The 21841-nt window shown below is 39.9% G+C and overlaps 2 protein-coding genes across 2 annotated transcripts; one reads left to right on the forward strand and one right to left on the reverse strand.

The window, feature by feature from the left end:
* Positions 1-229: 229 nt before the first annotated feature.
* On the forward strand, positions 230-13404 carry LOC116256733 (nuclear pore complex protein NUP85). The gene is made up of 19 exons (XM_031633193.2): positions 230-758; positions 1961-2063; positions 2432-2542; positions 2673-2756; positions 3226-3297; positions 3455-3511; positions 4936-5055; positions 5133-5333; positions 7776-7886; positions 7981-8018; positions 8128-8284; positions 10336-10437; positions 10553-10609; positions 10865-11011; positions 11116-11186; positions 11722-11833; positions 12030-12086; positions 12374-12587; positions 12774-13404. Exons 1-18 carry the CDS (start codon positions 379-381, stop codon positions 12566-12568), a joined length of 2175 nt encoding a protein of 724 aa, XP_031489053.1. The 5' UTR covers positions 230-378; the 3' UTR covers positions 12569-12587; positions 12774-13404.
* A 4036-nt stretch (positions 13405-17440) lies between these two features.
* Positions 17441-20740, reverse strand: LOC116255992 (uncharacterized). Its single transcript, XM_031632101.1, has 7 exons — positions 20531-20740; positions 20220-20386; positions 19788-20123; positions 19194-19416; positions 18973-19095; positions 17841-18431; positions 17441-17728 (listed from the first exon to the last, which is right to left on the reverse strand). The coding sequence occupies exons 1-7, from the start codon at positions 20738-20740 to the stop codon at positions 17441-17443; spliced, it is 1938 nt and encodes a 645-aa protein (XP_031487961.1).
* Positions 20741-21841: the final 1101 nt, after the last annotated feature.

Raw genomic sequence — 21841 nt, forward strand, 5'->3', positions numbered from 1 at the left:
CACAAAAACCAGGTTTTGAGCGTGTCACCCAAATAAATAAAGTAAGTTTTAAAAAAGTAATTAAAAGGAATTGATTTTTATAAAATCAACATAAAAAGAAATTGGTTTTTATAAAACTATTTGTTGTAAAAGGAGTGAAATCAGAAAAAGAAATTAGCGGATGAAACGTTGAAGTCGTTCAACAGAAACCGTGAAAATGTTGAATATTTGAAGTGGCGGAAAAGCCCTTTGCCGCGCCTTTCTTGCATAACATTTTTCCTTTTTGGGGGTGGGGAGGTTTTTCATGTTCTTCCATGTCTTCCATGGCGTCCTGCAAAACCCTAGTTAAGAAGACGTTCTAGTTTCTGTAAAACCCCTACACTCGTGCCGGCTGAAAAGATGCCGGGGAGGGCGTCGGATTCAAGCACGGCGTTGATTTCGTTCGTACCCGAGGTGAAGGATCCAGTGGTGTACCATCTGCACCACGGCCTGAAAAGCCCTCCCTCCTCGATTTCCGTCTCCTGGTCCCGGGGGAACGTCCTCCGGGTTGCCTTCTTTCGGCACCACGCAACCCCTCGGTCTGGCAGCGATGCGGAGAGAACGGTGGATGAAGGCAGCAGCGGGAAGGTCGTGGAGCTCCGGTTCTGTTCGGGCGACTGGGAATTCGACGAGGCTCGGCGGAGGAGGGTCGCCTACGGCTCGGTGCACGCGTTTGCGTTGCTGCAGAGCCAGAGGAGTGTCCTTTCGACTTCGATGATGGCGCCCCATCGCGCGGACTGGTACTTCTCCCTGCTCCTGCATGCATAATGTAGGTTATCTGATGAAGTCTAGTGATTGACTCATTCTGCGAAGGATTTTGCGCTCGGGTCGTTGAAATTATGAGCCGATTGCTTTCTTAGATGGCTCATTACTGGAAGAATGGACCGTCTTTCTCATCTTTGTCATGGTAGATAGTGATATTGTCACGACGATTATCATTAATGTTGTTTGTATTATTGGATAATGCTGCCAGTAGTGATTTTATGGCCTGGTTTAATTGAGCACAGGCTCGTGTTTTTGTTGGGAGGTCGTTCGGACGTATCTTTCTGACCACTAATTTGTTAGCGGATGACAATTATTTGAGAATTTACGTATTACCGATACTTTATCGATGCTGAACACCGTAATATGGCTAAGGTGATTATTCACCATCAAAGAATTCTCAATATCTTAATTAAAGCTTGGCCTAGGTAGTTGTAAGAATCATAGGTTTAATGTCACAAAGGATGCGATTTGTTCCTTCTAAGTCATGGTTTTGACATTTTGTGCAGTAGTAATTCCTATATTTGTGTTCTTCAAACCGCTCAGGTAGGTCCCTTGACAATTTAGTGATTGCTTTCCTAGGTGTCGATGTAGTTCTGATTGGGTATTTGTGGAAGGTAGAGAAGTCATTTTATAGCTCTCCCTTTCTCATTATCAATTGATAAAATGCATGGATATCAGTGAGCGACTTTATGTCATGAAAAATCATGTTCCGCTGTTTAACTTTAGTTAGTCAGGGTACATTCTGTCTTTCCCAATCAAGCTACATCAATATCTCATATTTTTTATTTGATCCATGCAGTCCATAGCACTTAATTTTTGTCAATGTAGTGTGTTCTCTTGTTTCTCGAATAGTTTTCTGTTAGTCCACTTTGCAGACATATTCAAACTGTGTCACTGTTCATTGCACAACAATAATACCAATTCATGGTTGTATAATGGTATTAACGTACAGTTTCATGGAGAAAATGACCTGCCTCCATGTAAAAGGGACCTCTTGGGAGAACTACATTATATTGTTTCTTTGTGGGTTTCCTCTTTTTTTTAAATGCATTGTGAAGATTTTAACGTGCTAGTTTACAAAAGCTCTTGTAACCAAGAGTTGGTTTCATTATACTTCCTCAAACATGTACGTTCCTCATAGAAGCTTACGTACTTAATCGCTCTTTGGCGCCTGAAGGTGGAAGCATGTGATGGAGTTCAGCAAGTGCATCAGTGAGCTGCTTGGGGGTGCAAGGCATTCATCTCTTTCGATCATTGAAAACCCAAGAATGCTTGTGAAGGTTTTGTTCTACTTTTCTCCTTGTCCTTTGGCACATTACACAGTCTATTGTCCCTTATGTCTTTATATTTGGGAAAAGGACTGGTCATACATTACTTTGTATAATTTCTGATACGACCTTGTCAGGGATATGCATATACACTCTGATTGTCTGTCTAAGATTTGGTTGATTCTTTCCTTTATGATATGCACCGATAATATGGTCTCTCTATGTTGACGATGTGAAATCTTTTATGAGACTCAAGTGTTTGCTTCATAGTTTATAAAAGAAACACATTGTGTAAATTTGATATTGTTCCTAAGAGGGTCAAGTCATTCATGTAGGATCATGATATGCTTATATAGCTCACAAGGTTTATGTTTTTGCAGTCATCTGATGAACCTACGTATTCCAAGGCCGCATGGCAATTGTTGGAGATGTTCTATGTTGATAACCATTCCTTCAACTGGCTTCCTGAACGATTTGTTGATTGGTTAGCAGTAAGGTTCTTTCTTTTTCATCATTTTTGCTTGACCACTTCCCAGAGATTACATAAGTTAGTGCTGATTGCTGGCGTTTGGAAGGATTCCTTGAGAATAACGTTAAATGTTGCATCTTTTAATTGTCTAGGACTATGATCGGCTCATATCAAAGACAGAGATGACCATCCATTCCAGGCTTGTAGCTTTGCAGAACAAACTTGTCAATTTACAGGTTGCTTCTTTCATAAGATGTTAGTGATGTGTGATTGCATCTACCAAATCTAATAACTTCTAAAGAGTATTAATTCACAGTCATTATGTACAGTTTGAGAAGGGATTGGAGGATTGTCAATTTTCTGAAACTCTGTTGCATACATCATGAAACTGGAGGTTTCTTTTTTATGTTTTTTCCAATTGGAAACATGTATTTGTCTTTTACGATGTGTTTAGCCTTCATGTTTCATGTGAACTGATAAGTGTATGCAGGCAAGTCCACATTTATTTTCTATATTTTCATCAACTGACCAACATAACAACAAACTTTTTTACTGACTTAGCAAAGAAGCATAGGTGTGACTTGTTTTGAAGGTGTATGGTTTTTTTTTTCTTTTCCCTCCATTCACAATCCATTAACTGCATTGCGTGGATGTCAACCTTTCGTAGTCAAAAGTTTTAAAGAGTATAAGAATTTTCTTCTGCAGTTTGTTGAGGATGATCCTGAATACTGGGAAGGGATTGCTTCTGCACTAACAGTTGGATGGCTGGAGATGGTGGTAGGTAGCTTATTGGTTTTTATAATTTCATCCTATCTCAGGATCATGTTTATATTATTTTTGTTGATGGTCTGCGTTCTTGATATGCTATCACCATTGGTATCAACTTCTTCATTTACATAGCCTTCTGATAAAGGACAATGCTCGTCCTTTCCAGGTGAAGCTGTTGAGGTTGCATGGATCCTATCAGTTGGATCAGCTTGATAATCGTGAGGTTTGTATCAATTTGTGTGCTTAAATTTAGCATGATGTTACTATGGAATTTTTCGTGTATGCTTCACTTGTGAGTCTGTGACTGAAATAATTTCTTACAGTAAACCCTCACAAAGAATTATGTGTATGAGTGAGCTGATTGCTGGCTTATCTCTTTCATATATGTGCTTGTTAGTTAGTGCAACTACTTAATTTATTAACTGGAATATCCTGAACTAGGTTTATTTTTTTAGTTTACAATTGAGTATTTTATTTTTGCTGATGTACCTGCAGTCATAAGTAACCTGTAATTATGTGGACATTCTGCTTGTAAGTGAGTGATCCCGAGAATTTCCTGTTGTCCCTAATAGTGGTATGTCTTTTATGTGTATTGAGGCTGGCTGAATATGTATATGGTATACACTATGGAATGCTGATACACAATTACTATCTTTTAACACAAAGGATCTATGATTTAGGTTTTTTGAGTTGAAAAAATAAGTTCTTGTGGTTCTAATCACATGGGTACTTCAATAAGGTCCAGATACTCATGTAGCCATACCCATACTCAAAGTGGGTACTTGGACATACTTGGGTACTTTTTAGATCGAAACCGATCCAAACTTCTTAATGTTGTGTGATTTAATTTTTTTTTAACTCAGTTTTCATTCCGTTTTTAGAGTTATTGTTCATTAACATGCAATGTTTTCATTTAAAATCACTTGTTTATCTAAATGTTGCTGTCATTTTGATTTTTTTGCATTATTTTGCTTACATGTGTGTGTGTGTGTGTGTGTGTGTATATATATATATAATGCCATACCTCCATAGTCAGTACTCACATTTTTTCTGAAGTTGCCGTGTCACCCCTATATCCGTACCTGAACCTTTCCCGTACCCATGTGACTTAGCTAGCTAGTAAGGATGGTATTGTCCTATTTATTCTATATTGTAAACAGAATCTGAAAATTTGTTTCTGTGTCTTCTATTTTCTTGGCTGTTGAATAAGCTTGTCTTTTGCAAGTCACAGTGGTGCACCAGAGCCCTTACCTGCCTCAGACAGACTCGGAGTAGGGACACTTCATGCAGTCATATACTCATAGTTGGTGGTACAACTCTTATGTGTTGTAGACGTTCAGTTTATAGGAACCTAATGTGGTCACTTTTGGTGAATTCTGTGCCTATGTCCTTTATTTGCAAATTATATCGACACGTAACTGATGTGAGCTGGAACATGCCATTTTTGTTGATGATGTTATTTCTACTATGAATATTGACTTAATAGGAAGTTTAAATCTTCAAGTTAATACCTATTGACCCTTTGGTAAAATTTTATTGGTCCAGTTCATATCTACGTCACTACGTGATCATGTGATGCGTGTCAGTTCTTTTCATTACAATTTAACATTTTAACTGATTGCATAGTGGTTTCTGCTTATGAAATAGACTGAAAACGGACTCGTTGAGGCAGTTGCGGTTCTTGTTTCAACAATGCCACGCTTGCGCCCTGATGCACTGTCTGGAGGCTTTGGACAATGCCTTAGTACTAAACCCGATTTTATTAAGGTACATCCGAGTGTTGAGTGTGGGTGCTGTTAAGTGCCTATTTTGGTGATAACATTTACCATATCGCTGTCTTTAAGGCATGGGAAAAGTGGCGGGGACAAGTAGCTAAGCTGGATTGCAGTGGCTTTTGGCTTAGGTGTGAACATCGTCAAACAACAGATGGGTTAAAAAGATTATTACAAATTTTGCTGGGTAATGTTGAAAGTCTTGCTGCCGCAGCATGCCACTGGATGGAGTTGTTTATAGCGCACATTCTTTACATCAGGCCACTTACAATGGTAAGAAAGCACGCCGTGTCCTTTCTGCCTGCTAATAATTTGTGCATTTATTTGCTAGTTTACATGTTCAGTTACATCACACTACTACACTTTTGAGGTTTTATCATTCTTTTTAGTCCCTTTCATTTTAGGAGGCATTTGGGACTACTGGCATGTATTATGATAGAAGTGTTAATTCAACATAAAGAGGCAAACTGAGTTGCCTAAGGTGTTCATCCTACACCAGAGAATAGGCAATTGAGGTCTTTTTCATCATCTAAGACAGGCTCTTGAACCCTGCTTAAATAATTGCTTTTCAAAATTGAAGCTTTCAGAGGTGATTAAGACACTAAATCTTGAGATTTTCCATGAAAATGTCATGATTCATGTCTGCATGTGGTAGGCAGACTTTAGACATTTTGGTTTTTTCAATTGAAGGGATTTTAGATTTTTAGTTTTACAATTTCCATTGCCGAATCTGCAACATCAGCAGCTATCTGAAAATTGTGATTGTTTAATTTTACTCCACATGATGTTTAGATTGTTGAAAAGTTTTACCTATCAGTGTGGTTGACACTTGCCATTTGATGTCATAAATCAATTTAGAACTGAAAAACTTGGTACTTGTTTGAGCAGCTGTGGCTGCTGATCTTATTTATCCTTTGGGCTTTGCTGGTTTCATGGAGCAGCATGAAGGACCACACAGTCGCTCCATTGTGTATGGAAGGTAGTTCATATGTAGAACAAATTTGCATAATGTTGCAAGTACCTCCAGGCAGATGTTGTTAAATGCCAACCAAAAGTTCTGAAGAAAAATGTGTAGATTCAAGTTTTCAACTGAAGCATGGGTACAGTTTGTTGCTAAACTGCACGCTGTTCTTATTTTTAATGCAAATGTTTGTATATCAATGAAGGAAATAATGTCCTGTATGCTTGATCACCAACGCCATTGCTGTTGCCCTCCATTTATTGTTACTGTTATAGTCTATGTTATATGATCACTTCAAAAAACATGAAAATGTTGGTGTCCAGCCATGTCTGTCACAGTCATCGACAGCATCAACACATCCGGTATACAACAATTTTTAAAATATGAAGTGTTTGAGAAAAAGCATGCATGTCTTTTTTCTGATACACATCTTTTTTTCCCTCTCTCTCTCTTTCCTCTTTTTCCCCCCACTTTTTTTCCCTTCCCCCCTTTCTTTTCCTTTTTTCTTTTGTCTCCTCTCATTTTTCATTCCTCCTCTTTTTTGGGCCTGACGGCAGTCTCTCTCTCTCTCATCTTTTTAATGGGTGAATAGGTCCTCCTTTTCAAAGGAAGGCAAGGTGTCATCTTTAAAAGGACGAATCCCTCTGTTGTCCTTTAAAAGGGATGCAGTTTCCTTTTCCTAAAACCTATTTCATTTTAAAAATTTATGTTATTTAATTAAATATTTAAATGTCTAACTAAATTAAAGTAACCTTAATATGAAAAATTATTAACAATGTAGACAAATAAAACCATTATATATATATGTGTGTGTGTGTGTGTGTCTATGTCACATAGGTACGGGTACTGGTGCAGGTACGAGTACTGACTATTTTCAAAAAACTTGGGTGCGGGGTACGGCCGTATATATATATAAACAATAAGAAATACTTAGAAAATATGTATTAACATAAAGAATATACACCAATATAAACAAATAAATAACATAGAAAATATATATCAACAGCTCTTGCAGCATTGTGTTTAAGAAACCTATGAAAAACTTTAAACATATGGACAACCAAGCAGCCCTTTAGTCAAATATGAACATCAATGGAATTTTCACATCTAAAGAATAGAATAAAAAGTAAGGTGGAAAAAATTAAATCAAAGTAAAATTAAGCAGTTGGGATCTATAGGTACCTTGGATCCATTTATTAGGTCTAGGTTAGGTCCATTTGATTTTATTCATTTATTAAGTTGAATTTTGATCTTTTATCTCAATATTGGATCCAAAATCCACTCTACTAGACAGTGCTGTGAAGGGAATGTTTTGTTCGTTGGGATTGTTGAACACTTGATTAATTTGAGTTTAGCTGTAATTTTGTTGCTTCTGCCTTCTTTACATTCCTTATCTTTCTGCATTCAATTTGCTTTCTAGTATTCTTTGATTTGCTCTTCCAGGGATTAGAGTCAGCTAACCCTCTAATTGCTGCGTCAGCAACATAGTTTAGATATACAATTCATTTACTGAATATGGCATTCTCATATGCTTATAAGATGCCATATATCAATGTTTATTCTAATCATAGGGGCATTACAGAATTATCCAGTTGCAAAAATATTGACCTTTACATGCTTCTCTGTGAAGTGTATGTCCGTGTAGTGTGTACATGCATGCTTGTATGTGTAAAACCACAAATGTGTGATTGCTTGTTTCTAAATTTTTCCTCTTATAGACTTAAAGTGATATCTCCTGTTTTTCTACTTGTTAGGGCTTAGAGGCGATGTACAGTTTAACCCAGAAGTGCATTCAGTTGAAACCCACATCCCATGATAACAACTTGATGAGGCTTATTCTTGGAATTCTTGGTGACAATACGGAGGTTTTTCTTTTGGACTGCTTTTGGTTAATAGTTCTTGAATTGACATTATAACTGTGCTTGCTCAGGTTTTTTTTTCATTTTTTGTTGCATTCAGGTTGTTCTAGCAGAATGCTTAAGATCCTTTGGCCCCTGGTAAGCCTTTTAAATTATCAATTCTTGAGCAATTTTTTGTTGGTAAAGCTGTTTCAATCCTAGATCTTTCTGCTTGCATTTACTTTTCTTCCTTCCTGTGTTCTTTTAGGATGGTTGCTCATGCCATGGAATTGTTGACAGCAAAGAATCATCAAATTGAACTTCTTTTGCATGAGGAACGATATAATTTAGGTGGAATTAGCATAGAGGAGCTGCATCGACTTGTTTATGCTCAAGTCCTGGCTTCTCATGCTTTGACTTGGCAAGTAAGTTCTCCCAGACAGTTTGACTTTTCTTTGTAACTGTTCCCTGTGTTCTTGCTAACATATAAGTGATAATCTTGTTGCATATTTCTGCTTTCTCTTAAGTTCTAAACTCACATATTCTGTCTTGATAGTTTTGTTGCCCCATCCTGAGATTTTTTTAGTAGCCAAGAGCACACGGCTTGGTGTATATTGCATGCCAAACCTGGTTATATGAATGTTAAGCAAGTGTCACATCTGTTTAATGTAGTGATAATAAATCTTTAGGGACGGGTTCCCAGTGAAATGCAGGAGAAAAAGATGGTTCTTTATGGTGCTGGAAGTTGTTTTCCTTTGTCAGTGCTCAAATATGTCTGAAAGTTATTTATGGTGGATGACTTGCAACAGAAGCATGGGAAGGATGTTGTGGCGGAGCCACGTTGTAGCTGTTGTGGTCTATTGCCCACACCAGCCCATAAAATTTCTTATTTACATATTGATACTTCATTTTTTTCACTGTTTTCACATATGAGCACCCCTCTATGTCACACGGGTGCGGATACGTATGGGTTCGGGTACTGCGGTACTGGTTCGGACATGGCAATTTTGGAAATTGTGGTACGTGGGTACGACAAATTTTATATTCTCAAAAATGATAAAATGAAAAAAAAAAACATTAATAGTTCACATTTATAATGTCATAAGAAAGTCTCAAGCAAAAAACAAACAAAACATTGTTTTATCATAAGAATACTATTATTATCATCATTCTAGTTAATGCCCAACTCGTCCTCCTCTTCTTCCACATTAGAAGATGTTGTTGGAATAGATTAATAGAAGGTTCTTCGAATCTTCAATTAAAAGCTTCAAGTTCATTGTCTTCTTCTAAGTTAAAGTTCTCAACATTCACATCCCAATTTTTGGGCTTGCGCTTAAGCTTGGCTGGTCAGCACTCGGCAGCAGCAGTTTGTTTGATGAAGGTTGAAGAACACCCGACAGATGGCAGCACAACAACAAATAAATGGCAGGCGAGGCGACAGATAGGCAGCCAAAATTGCCAGCAATAGATAAACATTAAACACATAAAATCAAACAAATATGAAAAAATGGAAAGATCGACTGTTTTACCGTTCAATCTTCAACAAAAAAAATCAAAAAAACAAAAACCCCCAAATCAAGAAAATGAAACCCTAAGTTGTAATAGCAAAAAAAAAAAAAAACTTACATGGCTGCTGCGGCCGTCGCCGTCGCTGCCAGTCATCGCTGCGGTAGACAAGGGTTGAAGAAAACACAGGTAAGTTGAGCTCTGCTGCAGAGGTTGACTTTCGTTTCGTGAATAAAAACGAAAGGTTTTTATGACTTGGATTGGGTCTGACCAGACCTGATGCAACCCGTACCCAATAGCTTAGCCATACCTGCTGCCGTGTACCCATGTACCTGAGCGGGGTATGTGGGGCAATTCCATGTACCCGTGTAACATAGGTGCCTCTTAACCAGAAATTTCTGGCTCTGCCATGTTTTTGTTTTAAAAGTTGTTTTCCATACTCAGCATGTGATGTAGTATTTCTTTGTTGTGAAAAGGGGTAATGATTGAAAAATGATGGCTTATCAACAGCCAAGTATGGCATTTTTCTCAAATATAGCTTTCTCTTGAGAAGTAGTTAGATCGACTTAATGGCGCAAGTCATCTCTTTTCATTATAAATCTGGAAAAAGTTGGTTTCAGATTTGCAGATTGTGTTTAGAATTAAGTGTGCAGTGCTAGAGTGCTTTATGTACTAAAGACCTATTTGGTCCCTAGATATTTTATGCGCTAAACATCTGCTTGAAGCTATCATATTTGTTAAATTTTCATGAACTGATGGTTTCAGATTTGCAGATTGTGTGTGGAATTAGGTGTGCAAATGCTAGAGTGCTTTATGTACTAAACGTCTGTTTGGTCCCTAGATTATTCTATGCTTTAAACATCTGCTTGGTCATATTATGTTTATAAAATTTTCAAGAACCAACAGCTACTTTATACTTATAATTAGCACTATAGAACTTCTGAACTGCTTCTCTGTGTTGTTTGCCCAGATTGCTCCAATTTATTTGGCATCTTGTCCCAAGCAAGGTTTAGGGCTGCTCGAAATTTTACTATACAGACAACCTGTGCAGCATAACCAACTATTTCTGAAGGTAATGGAATTATATAATGATTAGAAAAGTGTGATTTTTTTATTTTTTATTTTTTTTTGGCATTTTGTTCTCAGTGGTGTATCTTTGAGACTTTTGTGCGTTTTCTTTCTTGCAGACCCTTGAGATATGCAACCTATATGAACTTGGCAATATTGGTGCAAGCATCATGACGGTACTTTATTAGTTTAAAAATGTTCTAGATATTTTATGAATTTCTACTTGACTTGTTTCTTTGTTGAGTTGAGTTCAAAGGGTTTGGACTCAATCTTGAACCCTCTTAGGAGAAGCGGTGAAACTCCTTAGCTGTACCCCTTTGACCTTAGCTTGTACACTGCTGGCTTTGGCTTGTGCAAGGAGCAACACCCTGGAAGTCTCAAACAGCAATTGTGAAATGTGTAAATACTGCTGATATGTACCATTTGAACAGATTGCAGGAATCCATCACTGGAAGCATGGCAGGAAGGGGTTAGGTGTTTTTTGGCTGCAACAGGCTCATGATGAAGTTCGTCTGGGGAAAATTGCACAGCAGTTGTTTGAATCTGTGGGGAAGTCATTATCAGATGATAGTTTTAGGGTAAAATATTGGAGTTCTACCTTGGAAATTTGGATCTTCTGTGATAGTATTTCTATCATTTGCAGTTGTCTTTGAGTATTGATTTGTCTGATTTATGGCTGCAGCAATGGGAAGGGTTGGTTGAACTTCTTGAACATGAAAACAGGAGTGCCGGAGGTCTTGAATTTCTGCACATGTATTCTCTCTTTGAACCTTAACTAATGGTACATTTGCAAGCTCATATTTTAATTGCATATAAGGACAGGAACATCCTCAAATAAAATGGCTTAGGCAGGACAATCCAATTATACCTTTGTAACAAGCACAGAAGGAGCAACTTAATTTTTTTTTGGAGCTTGTTTTGTCTTATAAAGGGTGGTAATTTTGAATATCTGAGTGTTTTGAAGTTAATGGTGTGAGCCTGCATGTAAAGTAGGGCTGTAAATGGGACTGGTTTGGACATTCCAAATGTTCAAGGAAATTACGTTTCAATTGGAGTGGTCACAGCAAACATGTCAGTGTCCAGTACTAACATAACCTGTTTACACCCCCGATGTATGCATATAAACATATAAATACATGTTCTACTGCGAATATTGTTTTAGCAGACAGTACTACTTCCAAAACTAAAACTGAATTCCAACTTTTTTGCAAGCTGCCTACTTGAACAGGTATAAGGTTTTCTCATATTCAGTTACGAGAAATGCATTAAACCTCTTGATATCCTGCAGGTATAGAGAGTTCAAAAGATCGCTTCAAAAACTTCAGAATGAACTCCATGCTGGAATTCAGGATGAAATATTGTTGGATGCTGCACGACAAGCATTGGAGCTTCTTATACTGGTATTTTCCCTTCAGAATGCTCCTAAAAATTTCATGATCTATTTATTGCATGATTTGCCCGTTCTGGAGAATGCACTTCAGACTTTCTCCTTAGAGATTGGATTTGAGGATGCCGTCCCAGCCGACCTTTGAGGTTCGATGTTGATGAGCTTAAGACCTGTTTATTGTCTTATTCAAGTGGTTTGATTATGTGCAGCTCCTGAAAAATCCATCAACACCACAGCGTTTTTGGTTGCCCCTCCTTCATGATTCGGTAAGTTTTGCATTACTTGAATGTTTTCTTGAACCATTTTATTGTTAATCTCATTTTTAGAACTAGCCATCCACATTACAATTACCGTTTTGTACGAGTATTTGAACTGCTTTTGTGAGCATCAAATGACCATTGGATCGAGTTATAAAGTGAAAATGTAAAGGCAGGAGCTGGTCTTCTGTCCTGGGTGCAAGATTAGAATATTAAAAAGTGTATAGCCACTGTTTATTTTGAGCAGTGACCTATCTATTTCTGACGGTGATATTTGCTGTTCTTCTGATTACCAGTTGATTTTACTACGCTGGCGAGACCATTCCCTGCTTTCTGTCTCTCAAGCCAACCTGTTGCTAAGAAAACTTCAAGAGTTGTCATTGGCAAAATTGCATCCGGGTTTTTCTGAAGCTGATTTGCCCCCAGAGGCCTTGAGTAATGTCAGATTGGCATTGGCTACAAGTCTCGGCCGAGCAATGCTTCGGGGCTGATGATTGTGCTTCAGTGACGGTATTTGCCTGCATCTTAGTCTGTGTATTGCTTTTTAATTTGAAATTTGTGGGTTAGTGATTTTGATGTTTGATTGTTGTCAATTTGAAGTTTAATGATTTTTATACTGGATTGTAATTGGTTTGATTATGTTATTCCTAATTTTGACTTTTCGCTCGACACACATTGTGCTCTTTCATATTGCAGATATTCACTTGAGACATCAGTAACATGTTGGCCTGCGACAGCCCAAGAGCTAAACCAGCTGCACTGAATTCTGATGGTTTAATTGCATTACAACGTCGCACCTGCTTGTTCTGTTAATGATATCCAATGCATCTGAGCTCTACGGCAAAATATCAATGTATTATAGTCAGTAAGCTCCTAGGCTGTAGATTTGGCTTCCCCGCCCCACCCTGCCCCCCCACCCCTCCAACAATATGGTGGGTTCTTGGAGCTTTGATCTTAAGGGTTGGTTGGTAGACTACCTTTTTCCAGGCTCTGTGCTCCCCTGCCGCAAACGCTAAATCAAGAAAATGTGGCAGAGTTGCAGCCTAGCCTTCTGTATGGATAATCATCTGAAGTGAATCATAACAGTTTGTTGCTATGTATAGATTCTAAATTGATAATATGCCTTCAGATGTGGGCAACAATTTGGTGCCTTTGGATTTGGTTTGGGTGCAGATATTCATTTTCAGGTGCCAGATTTGATCTCATCTATAACGATTTTTTGCTTGGAAAATGCCTGTTCTAGCTCTTATTTTCCTGACACTGTTTGGATCTGAACTTACGAGTATTATCTCAATTCAGAGTCTGAAGTTCCTGTTTAAAATGTCAATATCTTGTACTTGCATTGGAGGCTTGCTTATTTCAAGGATCGGGAAGGTGGCACACAACAACCACAGCCCCTCAAGCAGGTTTGCCGAATTCTTAACACATTCTACTTGTTGAGCACGGTTTACTAAGCTGTTCTATCTTCGATTTATGGGTATTTGTTCGAGTAAAAGATCATATAAAACCAAAAGTAATGTTCTCAGGCCTGATTCTCAGTGAGGGCCGTACTAGACGACGCGTGTTTGTGCAAACATCTTAACGGAAGGAAGACTCTGTTTGAGCAAAGTTAACCCTCATCTCAGTGCTTGCAAGGATAATGTCGAGGTCTGCTTAGTAGTCTCCTTCAATCTAATCCATTGATAGATAGGTTGACCCTGTACTTCTTCAATGGCGGCATCGCAAAGTTCAGATCTGATGTTATAATTTTCTTCCTGCTGAGGCAGGGTCATAGCAAAATTGATTGTGCTGACACGAAGCACTTGTATGAATGGTCCAAAACAAACACGAAATTAACCTGTTTAACGTGTGTATATTTTGCAAGAATGAGCTTAGAATCAAGAATAGGTTACATGCACTTCGGAGTCTTGTCTCTTTGTTCAAAACCAACAGAGAATAAATAAACTTAGGATTCAGAAAATATACATAGGCTAAATAAGTATAAAGATTATGCAGACTATTGAGAATTAACCGATCAACTAAATAGATAGTTTACAGAGTACGATGTGTAAAATTATTTTCTCAAAATTAATACTTATTATTCTTTACCCTTTTGAAAAAGTAATTTTTTACGTGACATTATAAGCTAATAATCAAATTTCAAAGCAGTCGACAATCAATCAGTTTAAATAGTTCTTATATTTACTTAGTTATATATTCCATGAATCAGATAGATATACAAATTATATGGATTATGGGTAAGCTTAAAATTACGTTGTTTTCTATGAAACATAATGACCACACTATGAAACATAAGGACCACCATATGCTCTTGGCAGGCTTGTTCACGCCCAACTAATGATGGTATGATACTAAAACATAAGTTATCAGGTGATATTTCACATGGCTAAAGAGGACCGCCTGGCTGTAAGCAAACCGATGAGGAGAAACTTGCCAATGTGAATATGCTCTGAATTTCTTGATTGGCTTGATGTTCCGTTTGCCTGCTAGAAAGATGTACTCTTTAAAGTGAAATGAAAAATAAACTGGGTTTGATTGCAAGAAGGGGCGAGCTTTCACTTTTTGAAATCAAATAGTTCTTCTTTCTTCCTCTGTTATATTATAATTAACCAAACGAAGCCACTACCTATGGGACGCAATGCATTTAAATACAGTTCGCAGATACTGGAGAACATCGCCCTGCAGTGGCTCCCAAACCTTTAGATCTCCATTAACATTTCAAGAAAGTGGAATGTGACATACGTCGGTTAAAGGGAACATATCAATCACCTTACAACTCTAAATTTCAGTCAGGCACATAATGGGCAGCAGTAATGGAGGGTGAATCCATGGGAGGCCATCGGAAACAACCCAAAGGCTGCTTACAGAGTGTTTGGAATCCTTCCAGAAGGAAGAGAGCCAGAGCCTAAAGCAGGGGAGCTCTCAAATGTAAAGAGGTAAGTTGTTTCGCAACAACCCTGCGGGGGAAAGGCCCCCTAATCTTTTATTCCAACAGCAAAAAATATATACAACAAAAATTGGCCATCACTCTGACTTAGGAGCTAGAACGAGCCAAGGAAAGAAACAAACCAAGATGAAACCAAAAGCTGAAAGAACCAGATTTACATAGCTTGGGTTACAAGAGACAAAATATCATGAGCAGGTTGTTGTTGTAGAATTTGCACTTTGTGAAAGAAGTTGTCATAGATGCTTTGCCATCTCTGAAAAGGTTGACGCCCTTCGAACCTGGCCTGAAGTCTTCTAAGCCAAGGCCTGTTGTTAGAAATCAGCAGTATCTTCTGAAACCTGTCTAGACCACCAACCATCAAGCATTGCCAGATAATGGTGTCTTCAGGAAGGTCATTGATGTCCTCCCACCACTGTACTCCCTAGTCAAGACGTAGTCCTATTGAGTCTGTAAACATAAAGACGACCAGCTTTCTACCACTAGAAGTTACAGAGGCAACTTGTAGACAAGCTTGACCTGTCAATAAAGGGGGGGCCCTTGTCAGGAACAATCCTCGTAGCCAGCCAAACCTGAAGGTCTTTTCTGTCATCAGCGGAGTTCCTTAAGGTAGCATAGAAGCCATCGACACAAACCTGCCAGATAGCATGAGATTCTTATTGAGGAGACATGGTTTCTTCATTATGGATTGTGGAATTGCGTCTACACCATATTCTCCAAAGTATAATGTGAAAACATATTTTCTAGCATTTCATAATCCACCCTCTTTTGAAACTACAAGAGAACCAATGTTTTAATTCCATAACAATGGTGCGTTGGGGGAAGATACTTCCATTGAATTTAGAAGCAACAAACTCCCAAATTTTAGAAGAATGTGGACAGGAAAGAAGAACGTGGTGAGCAGACTCTTCATCTTTGAGGCAAAGAACACATCTATTGGCTAAATAAATGCCACTTTTCTTATATCTATCGAAGGTAGAGAGACGATCACTGCAAGCCAGCCAAACATATCACTGCGCTCTAGGATGAGCTTGGAGGAACCAAATCAACCTCCTCCAAGGTTCTTCGTCATATTTCTTTCTCACCACCTCCCACATGTCAAATGTTTTGATGTTGGATGCGGGAGAATTTTGCCAAAGAAGGAGGTCTTGCTGCAGTTCTAAATTAGGTCGCTTCATACCCAGGCGGAAGAGAAAATCCTTGAAGTTGTCAAGAATAGGCAGATCATGGTCAAGGACCTGCTTAATGAAAAATTTCAACGAGAATTCAAAAGCAGATCTTTCCAAAGGATTCAATTGAGAAATGAGGGGAGAGCCACCCCAGTTGTCTGTCCAGAACTGAATGGAGCCATTACCAATAGACCACCTAACATGTTCTTGAATTTGAGTCATGCTCTTTCTAACACCTTTGAAAAACCAAGACTCCTTCTTGGAGCACTTTAAGGTCCAGAGGCTATGGAAAGAAAGATATTTCTTCTTGATAAAATTCGCCCAAGGAGCATCATCCTGACAGATGCGTAACGTGATGTGACCAATACAAGCTTTGTTCCAATCATCAAGACGCTTTAACCCAACACCCCCTCCAACACCGGGCGACAGATAGTCTTCCAAGCAACTGAGTGCACTCCTTTCCTAGCTTCTAGGCTGTCTCAAAGAAAGTTAGCCATAGTAACTTCAAGTTTATGTTGAATAGTCTTAGGGAGCATGAAGGCAGAGCACCAGTAGCCCACGAGGCTAAAGAGGACATACCTAATCAAACAAAGACGCCCTGCATAAGAGAGGAGCTTAGAAGACCAAAGCGAAAACTTTTTTTCCACCTTCAAGACTAGAGAGGCACATAAGCTATCCTGCATATTACCCGCAAAGAGGGGAGTGCCCAAATAAGGAAGAGGCAAAGAACCTTGCCACCAATCATAGTTGTTGGTGAAGGAGAGGGAAGCTCTTTATTCCCCCAAGGATATAGCATGAGATTTATGTGGGTTAACACATAACCCAGAAGAAAGCTTTAGGGCGTCAAGAGCTTGCATAACCTCGTTGTAAGAGTGATGGTTTCCTCTAGAAAATATGATAAGATCATCAGCAAATGTGAGAAGCGAGGGACGGACCCCTACCCGAGGGATGTAGCGAGGGGTAAGGGACCAATTCTAGCGTCTGAACTCTAAATTTGTATAGAGCTCTTCCATAACAACAAGGAAAAGATACAGAGACATGGGGTCTTCCTGCCTCATACCTCTGCGCATAGGGTGAAAGTCACCTGGGACCCCATCAATAAGAACAACAAAAGAAGGAGAAAAAACACACATCATAACTCTATCAACCCAAGCCATGCTAAAACCCAAGTCGAGAAGAACATTCTTGAGAAAGACCCAGCTAACCCTGTCATAAGCTTTGGAGAAGTCAATTTTAAAACATATATTACTCTAACGCAGACCCTCAAGCGAGTGGATACATTCATGAGCGAAGATGATATTCTCTGTGATTGATCGCTCAGGGAAGAATGCACCTTGGTCCTTGCTGATGACTTTCTGCAAACATCTTTTCATACGACATGAGAGGAATTTAGATATAATCTTATACAACACGTTGCACAAAGCAATAGGTCGGAGGTCATCAACTCTGTAGAGACCCTCCTTTTTGGGGATGAGGGCAATATAGTTACGATTAACTTTCTTAACCAATCTCCCGGTGGATAAAAAGCTATTGATGACCTGCAATAAATCATGGCCAACAATGCTCCAATGGTGCTGATAAAAGGAGGTTGGGAAACCATCCGGGCCCGGTGCACTGTTCCCATCCATGGAGAAAAACCACACGCTTCACCTCGTCGAGAGTGGTCGGGAGAAGCAAGGTGGCATTATCCTCATCTTGCAGACGAGGCCCATCATCCTTCTTAGTCAGACAACAGCCAGAGCCCTCTTCAGAACCAAGAAGGTCATCGAAGAAATCCTTGCAGATAGATCTAATGTGATTCACATTGTTGATTCTAGTCCCCTCATGCTCCAAGGCACATAAAGAATTTTTTGTTTTACATCCTTTGACTATTGCTTGGTAGTAAGTCGTATTACGATCTCCCTTAGCCATCCACTTGACACGAGCTCTTTGCCTCCATAAGCTGTCTTCATCTTCAAGGGAGGCCTGCAATTCTTTTCTGATCAGAATCTCGTGATTTTTGTCATTGTCAGTCGAAGCCAATTCAATGGATTGGACTTTGTCAAGTTCAACCCTCAGAGCTTTGATACAGAGAGAAATGTCACCCACACAATTCCTAGCCCAACTAGAGAGATTAGAGCGAGTGAATTCCAGTTTCTTAATCATCCTCACAAGGGGGCAACCAAAAACTCGTGAACTCCAAGCCTCTTGAACCAGATACTTGCACTGTGGTCTACTAGCCCAAAAATGGAAGTATCTGAACTGAACAAAACATGTAGGAGGGATAGAAATGAACCGAGTAGACACTTTGAGAGCAGAGTGGTCAGAAATCGTTCTGGGAAGAATTTGCAGATCAGTAAAACTGCCCCATTGAGCCTTCCAGACATTATTAATAAATGCCTAGTCTAGCCTGCACAAAATTTCACTCGCACCGTGCCTGTTGTTGCTCAAAGTGAATCTGCGATTAGGGTCAGACAAAGGAAAGAAGTGGCAGTTTGAAGCAAACCTATTAAAGAAAGAACAAGAGTTAAGATTAGGTTGGCGACCGGTTTTATCTGATCTGTCAAGCATAGCATTGAAATCCCCTACTAGTAACATCAGGCATTGGAAATCAGATAAATGTTATGAAGAATTATGAGCGCCCAAGCTCTTTCAGCATAATGCAGAGGAAGATAAATACCTCCGACAAAAGAAAATTAACATGAGACTGTTTATTAGTGACATCCAGAAGAATCCAATACCTATGCATATTAAGTACCGCCACAGAGTAACTTTGAGGTTTCCACCCATAGAGGATACGTACCACACCATCGCACATATCAGCATTATACATAGTAGCATAAGAGCCAAGCAAACCAGAGTTAATGTGGAGTCGATAAACATTTATAAGAGTATCAAAAATAAAAAAGCTATCAATGTTCACATGCTGCACAGTGAGAAGCAAGTCATGCCTAGCATAATATCTAGCTAAGCCGTGAATATGCTATGCTAAACACTTCATTGAAGGGGGGGAGAAGTAGTTACCTGGATAGAAACAATACCTTCACCAACACCAGTATGAAAGTCACTGGTCTGGGATGGTGGGGAGGTGTCTGCAAGGGCCTCAACCTTGCCAAGGCTTATGCGCTTACGCTTTCCTGCTGGCCCCGCTGGTTCCGGATTGGCAAAACTGCGATTTGAGGTATCCTGTGCAAATTTCCTATGGTCAGACCATCTGCTGCCCCTTCCACAACTGTGAGTGATTTCCCTGTTGAGAACAAAACATTAAAGTTACTCGCTTGTGGATAAGCGGTATGAACCTCCGGTTGGACACCACAGGGACCTTAGTTAGGGAATGAGATTTGAGGTTATAGGGCGATTTCAATGAAAATTCGAGGGTATTTCAGTAGGCAAACTTCCACTCTGATAGAAGGGGTTAACCATGTTAGTCTAGTTCTCTGTCGCGTCCCTGATGATAGCTTTGCTTTTAGCTCTCCTTGTGGTATTCACACGAACTTCATTAGTTTTATCCTCAAGAGGCTTGATGTCGTTGATGGTTGAAGGGCTCCTCGTTGATTCTTCATGAGATTCCTCCAAGTCCATTAGAGAAGAGAATTGATTCTTGGTACACTCTTTTGCCCTTGTGCTATAGGCCCTATGCTTGAAGTGGATGCCTTCAACGAGTTTTTGCCTTTTACCGCTTCATGCTGGAAGTTCCCCTGTCCATGGGAGTCACACTTGGGGCATTTGTCGGGTGGGTGAGAGTCGACTCCACAAAGCCTGCAAAACCGTAATTTCCCCTCATAGACTAAGGGTTGGGCGAGGGTGTGACTATCCTTTAGCACAAACTGAAATTCAGGGGGTAGTGGGGCACTCAGTGGAAGTTCAACTCTGATGCGGGCAAAACCCCCTCTATTAATATCCCTAGTTTGAGTATCTATTTCCAAAAGTTCACCCTGAAGACCCTTGGCTATACTGTTAAAGATCTACGCAGTCCACATGTTCAGAGGTAAATTTGGGAGGCGAATCCATAGTGGGGCAGAGGTCACAGGCGGCATGTTGAGAGATTGCCTTGGCTGCCAATGGCAAGTAACAAGAGTCCTGCCCCCAACCCTCCAAGCTTGCTTCTGAGTGATGCAGTGTAGTTGCTGGTCATCCTCAACCAGAATGAGGAAAGTGCCACCAGCGAAGATGGTGAGCTTCGGGTTGGCTTTCCCTGCCCATTGTCTGGTGAGTTCCTGAAAGACAAAGGAGAAGTTGGTGCGCCCATTTGGGGAAGAGCCTTGTAACCGAGCCAACGCTGCCCATTGGAATGGGCGATTCATCTCATCATAGGCTTCTTTAGGAATGAAAATTTTGAATCTACCATCCTAAAACTCCACCTCTAGAGGATGCTCTGGTTGGCTGCCAGCAGAAGTCCCTCCAGAAAGCAATGAAGCCCATGAACAAATACCATGGCCCTGGTCTGTTGGAATACCAGGGGAAGATGGTGATGGGGAGCCACAACCTGGGATTTCCCCTTTTCCAGAAGGAGAAGAAACTGGACCTTGCAAAGGCAGGAACTCATCGTCAGATTCCTTATGGGTCTCCATGGCCCACGGTCTCCACGGTGCCCCCCCCCCTCACCCAAGGCGAGGGAAGGGGAACATTCAGCCTGCCTAATCCCTGTGTCCAGCCAAACCCTAGCAGAGACTCTCTCTCCACGGTGCTTCCTGGTCGTATAGAGGTAAGTTGTTATGTACCAAAAAAAGAGGTAAGTTGTTTTAAAGAGAGGGCTGCGAGACATGAAGGACGGGAGGCACAGACAAAAATTCATCTTAAAAACATTGCTGCCCAAAGAGATGTGGAAGGGGCACATGCTGAGACCCAATACACCGATGGAGCAAGCCATCGACCTTGGAAGAGCTCCTTGTGGGAAACGGTGGAAGAATGTTGTTCTCCCAAACTTGCCTGTAGGGAAGGAGGATAGGGAAAGGGCCAATTTGGTTCATCATGAACCGTGAAAATTCTCGGTTAGAATATATGCGAGCTGGCTGGGAAAGCTGCGCAAATGGGTCTATGAATGCTTCTGGCCAACTAGAAACCTTGCAATTGTGTTTAAAAACTCTGTAGAAGGAATGAGAAATATGGCTTTTAATATTGGCACTGAGGGGGAGTGGGCTCGGACCACTGTGATAAGGAGTGACAGTGAGGTGAAGATGGATTAGTTCCACCCTTGTGTTGTTGGATCGACTGCAAATTCAAGGATAGAGAATCAATGCTGTAAACTTTTATTTGGAGCACCCAAACTTTAGAGTAGCAAGCAATTACTAATTGAACTCAACATCGTTTTCTTTGTGTGTGTATGTGTGTGTGAATACAATATAACTCTAAGGTAGGGGCATGTTGGAAGATTTGGGTGGAGAGTGATACATTCACTAATTAGAATGTCATGCATCTACTGCTTGCAGTTTAGAGGATTATTTCACAATAATGAAGAAGATTTTCACTGAATCGCTAGTCCAACCAATTGCAGTGAGGTGCAGAAAGCAATTATACATAGGTAGGGGTGAACACGAGCTGAGTCGAACCCGAGTTCAGTTAGCTTGAGCTTGGCTCGAACTCTACTCGGCTCAACCTTGAGAATAGCTCGACGAAAGCAATTTGAGCTTGACTCGGCAGTTACGTGTTGAGTTTGAGCTCGATTCGATTAA

The sequence above is a fragment of the Nymphaea colorata genome, chromosome 6 (genome assembly GCF_008831285.2).
Source record: "Nymphaea colorata isolate Beijing-Zhang1983 chromosome 6, ASM883128v2, whole genome shotgun sequence".
Taxonomy (NCBI): Eukaryota; Viridiplantae; Streptophyta; class Magnoliopsida; order Nymphaeales; family Nymphaeaceae; genus Nymphaea; species Nymphaea colorata.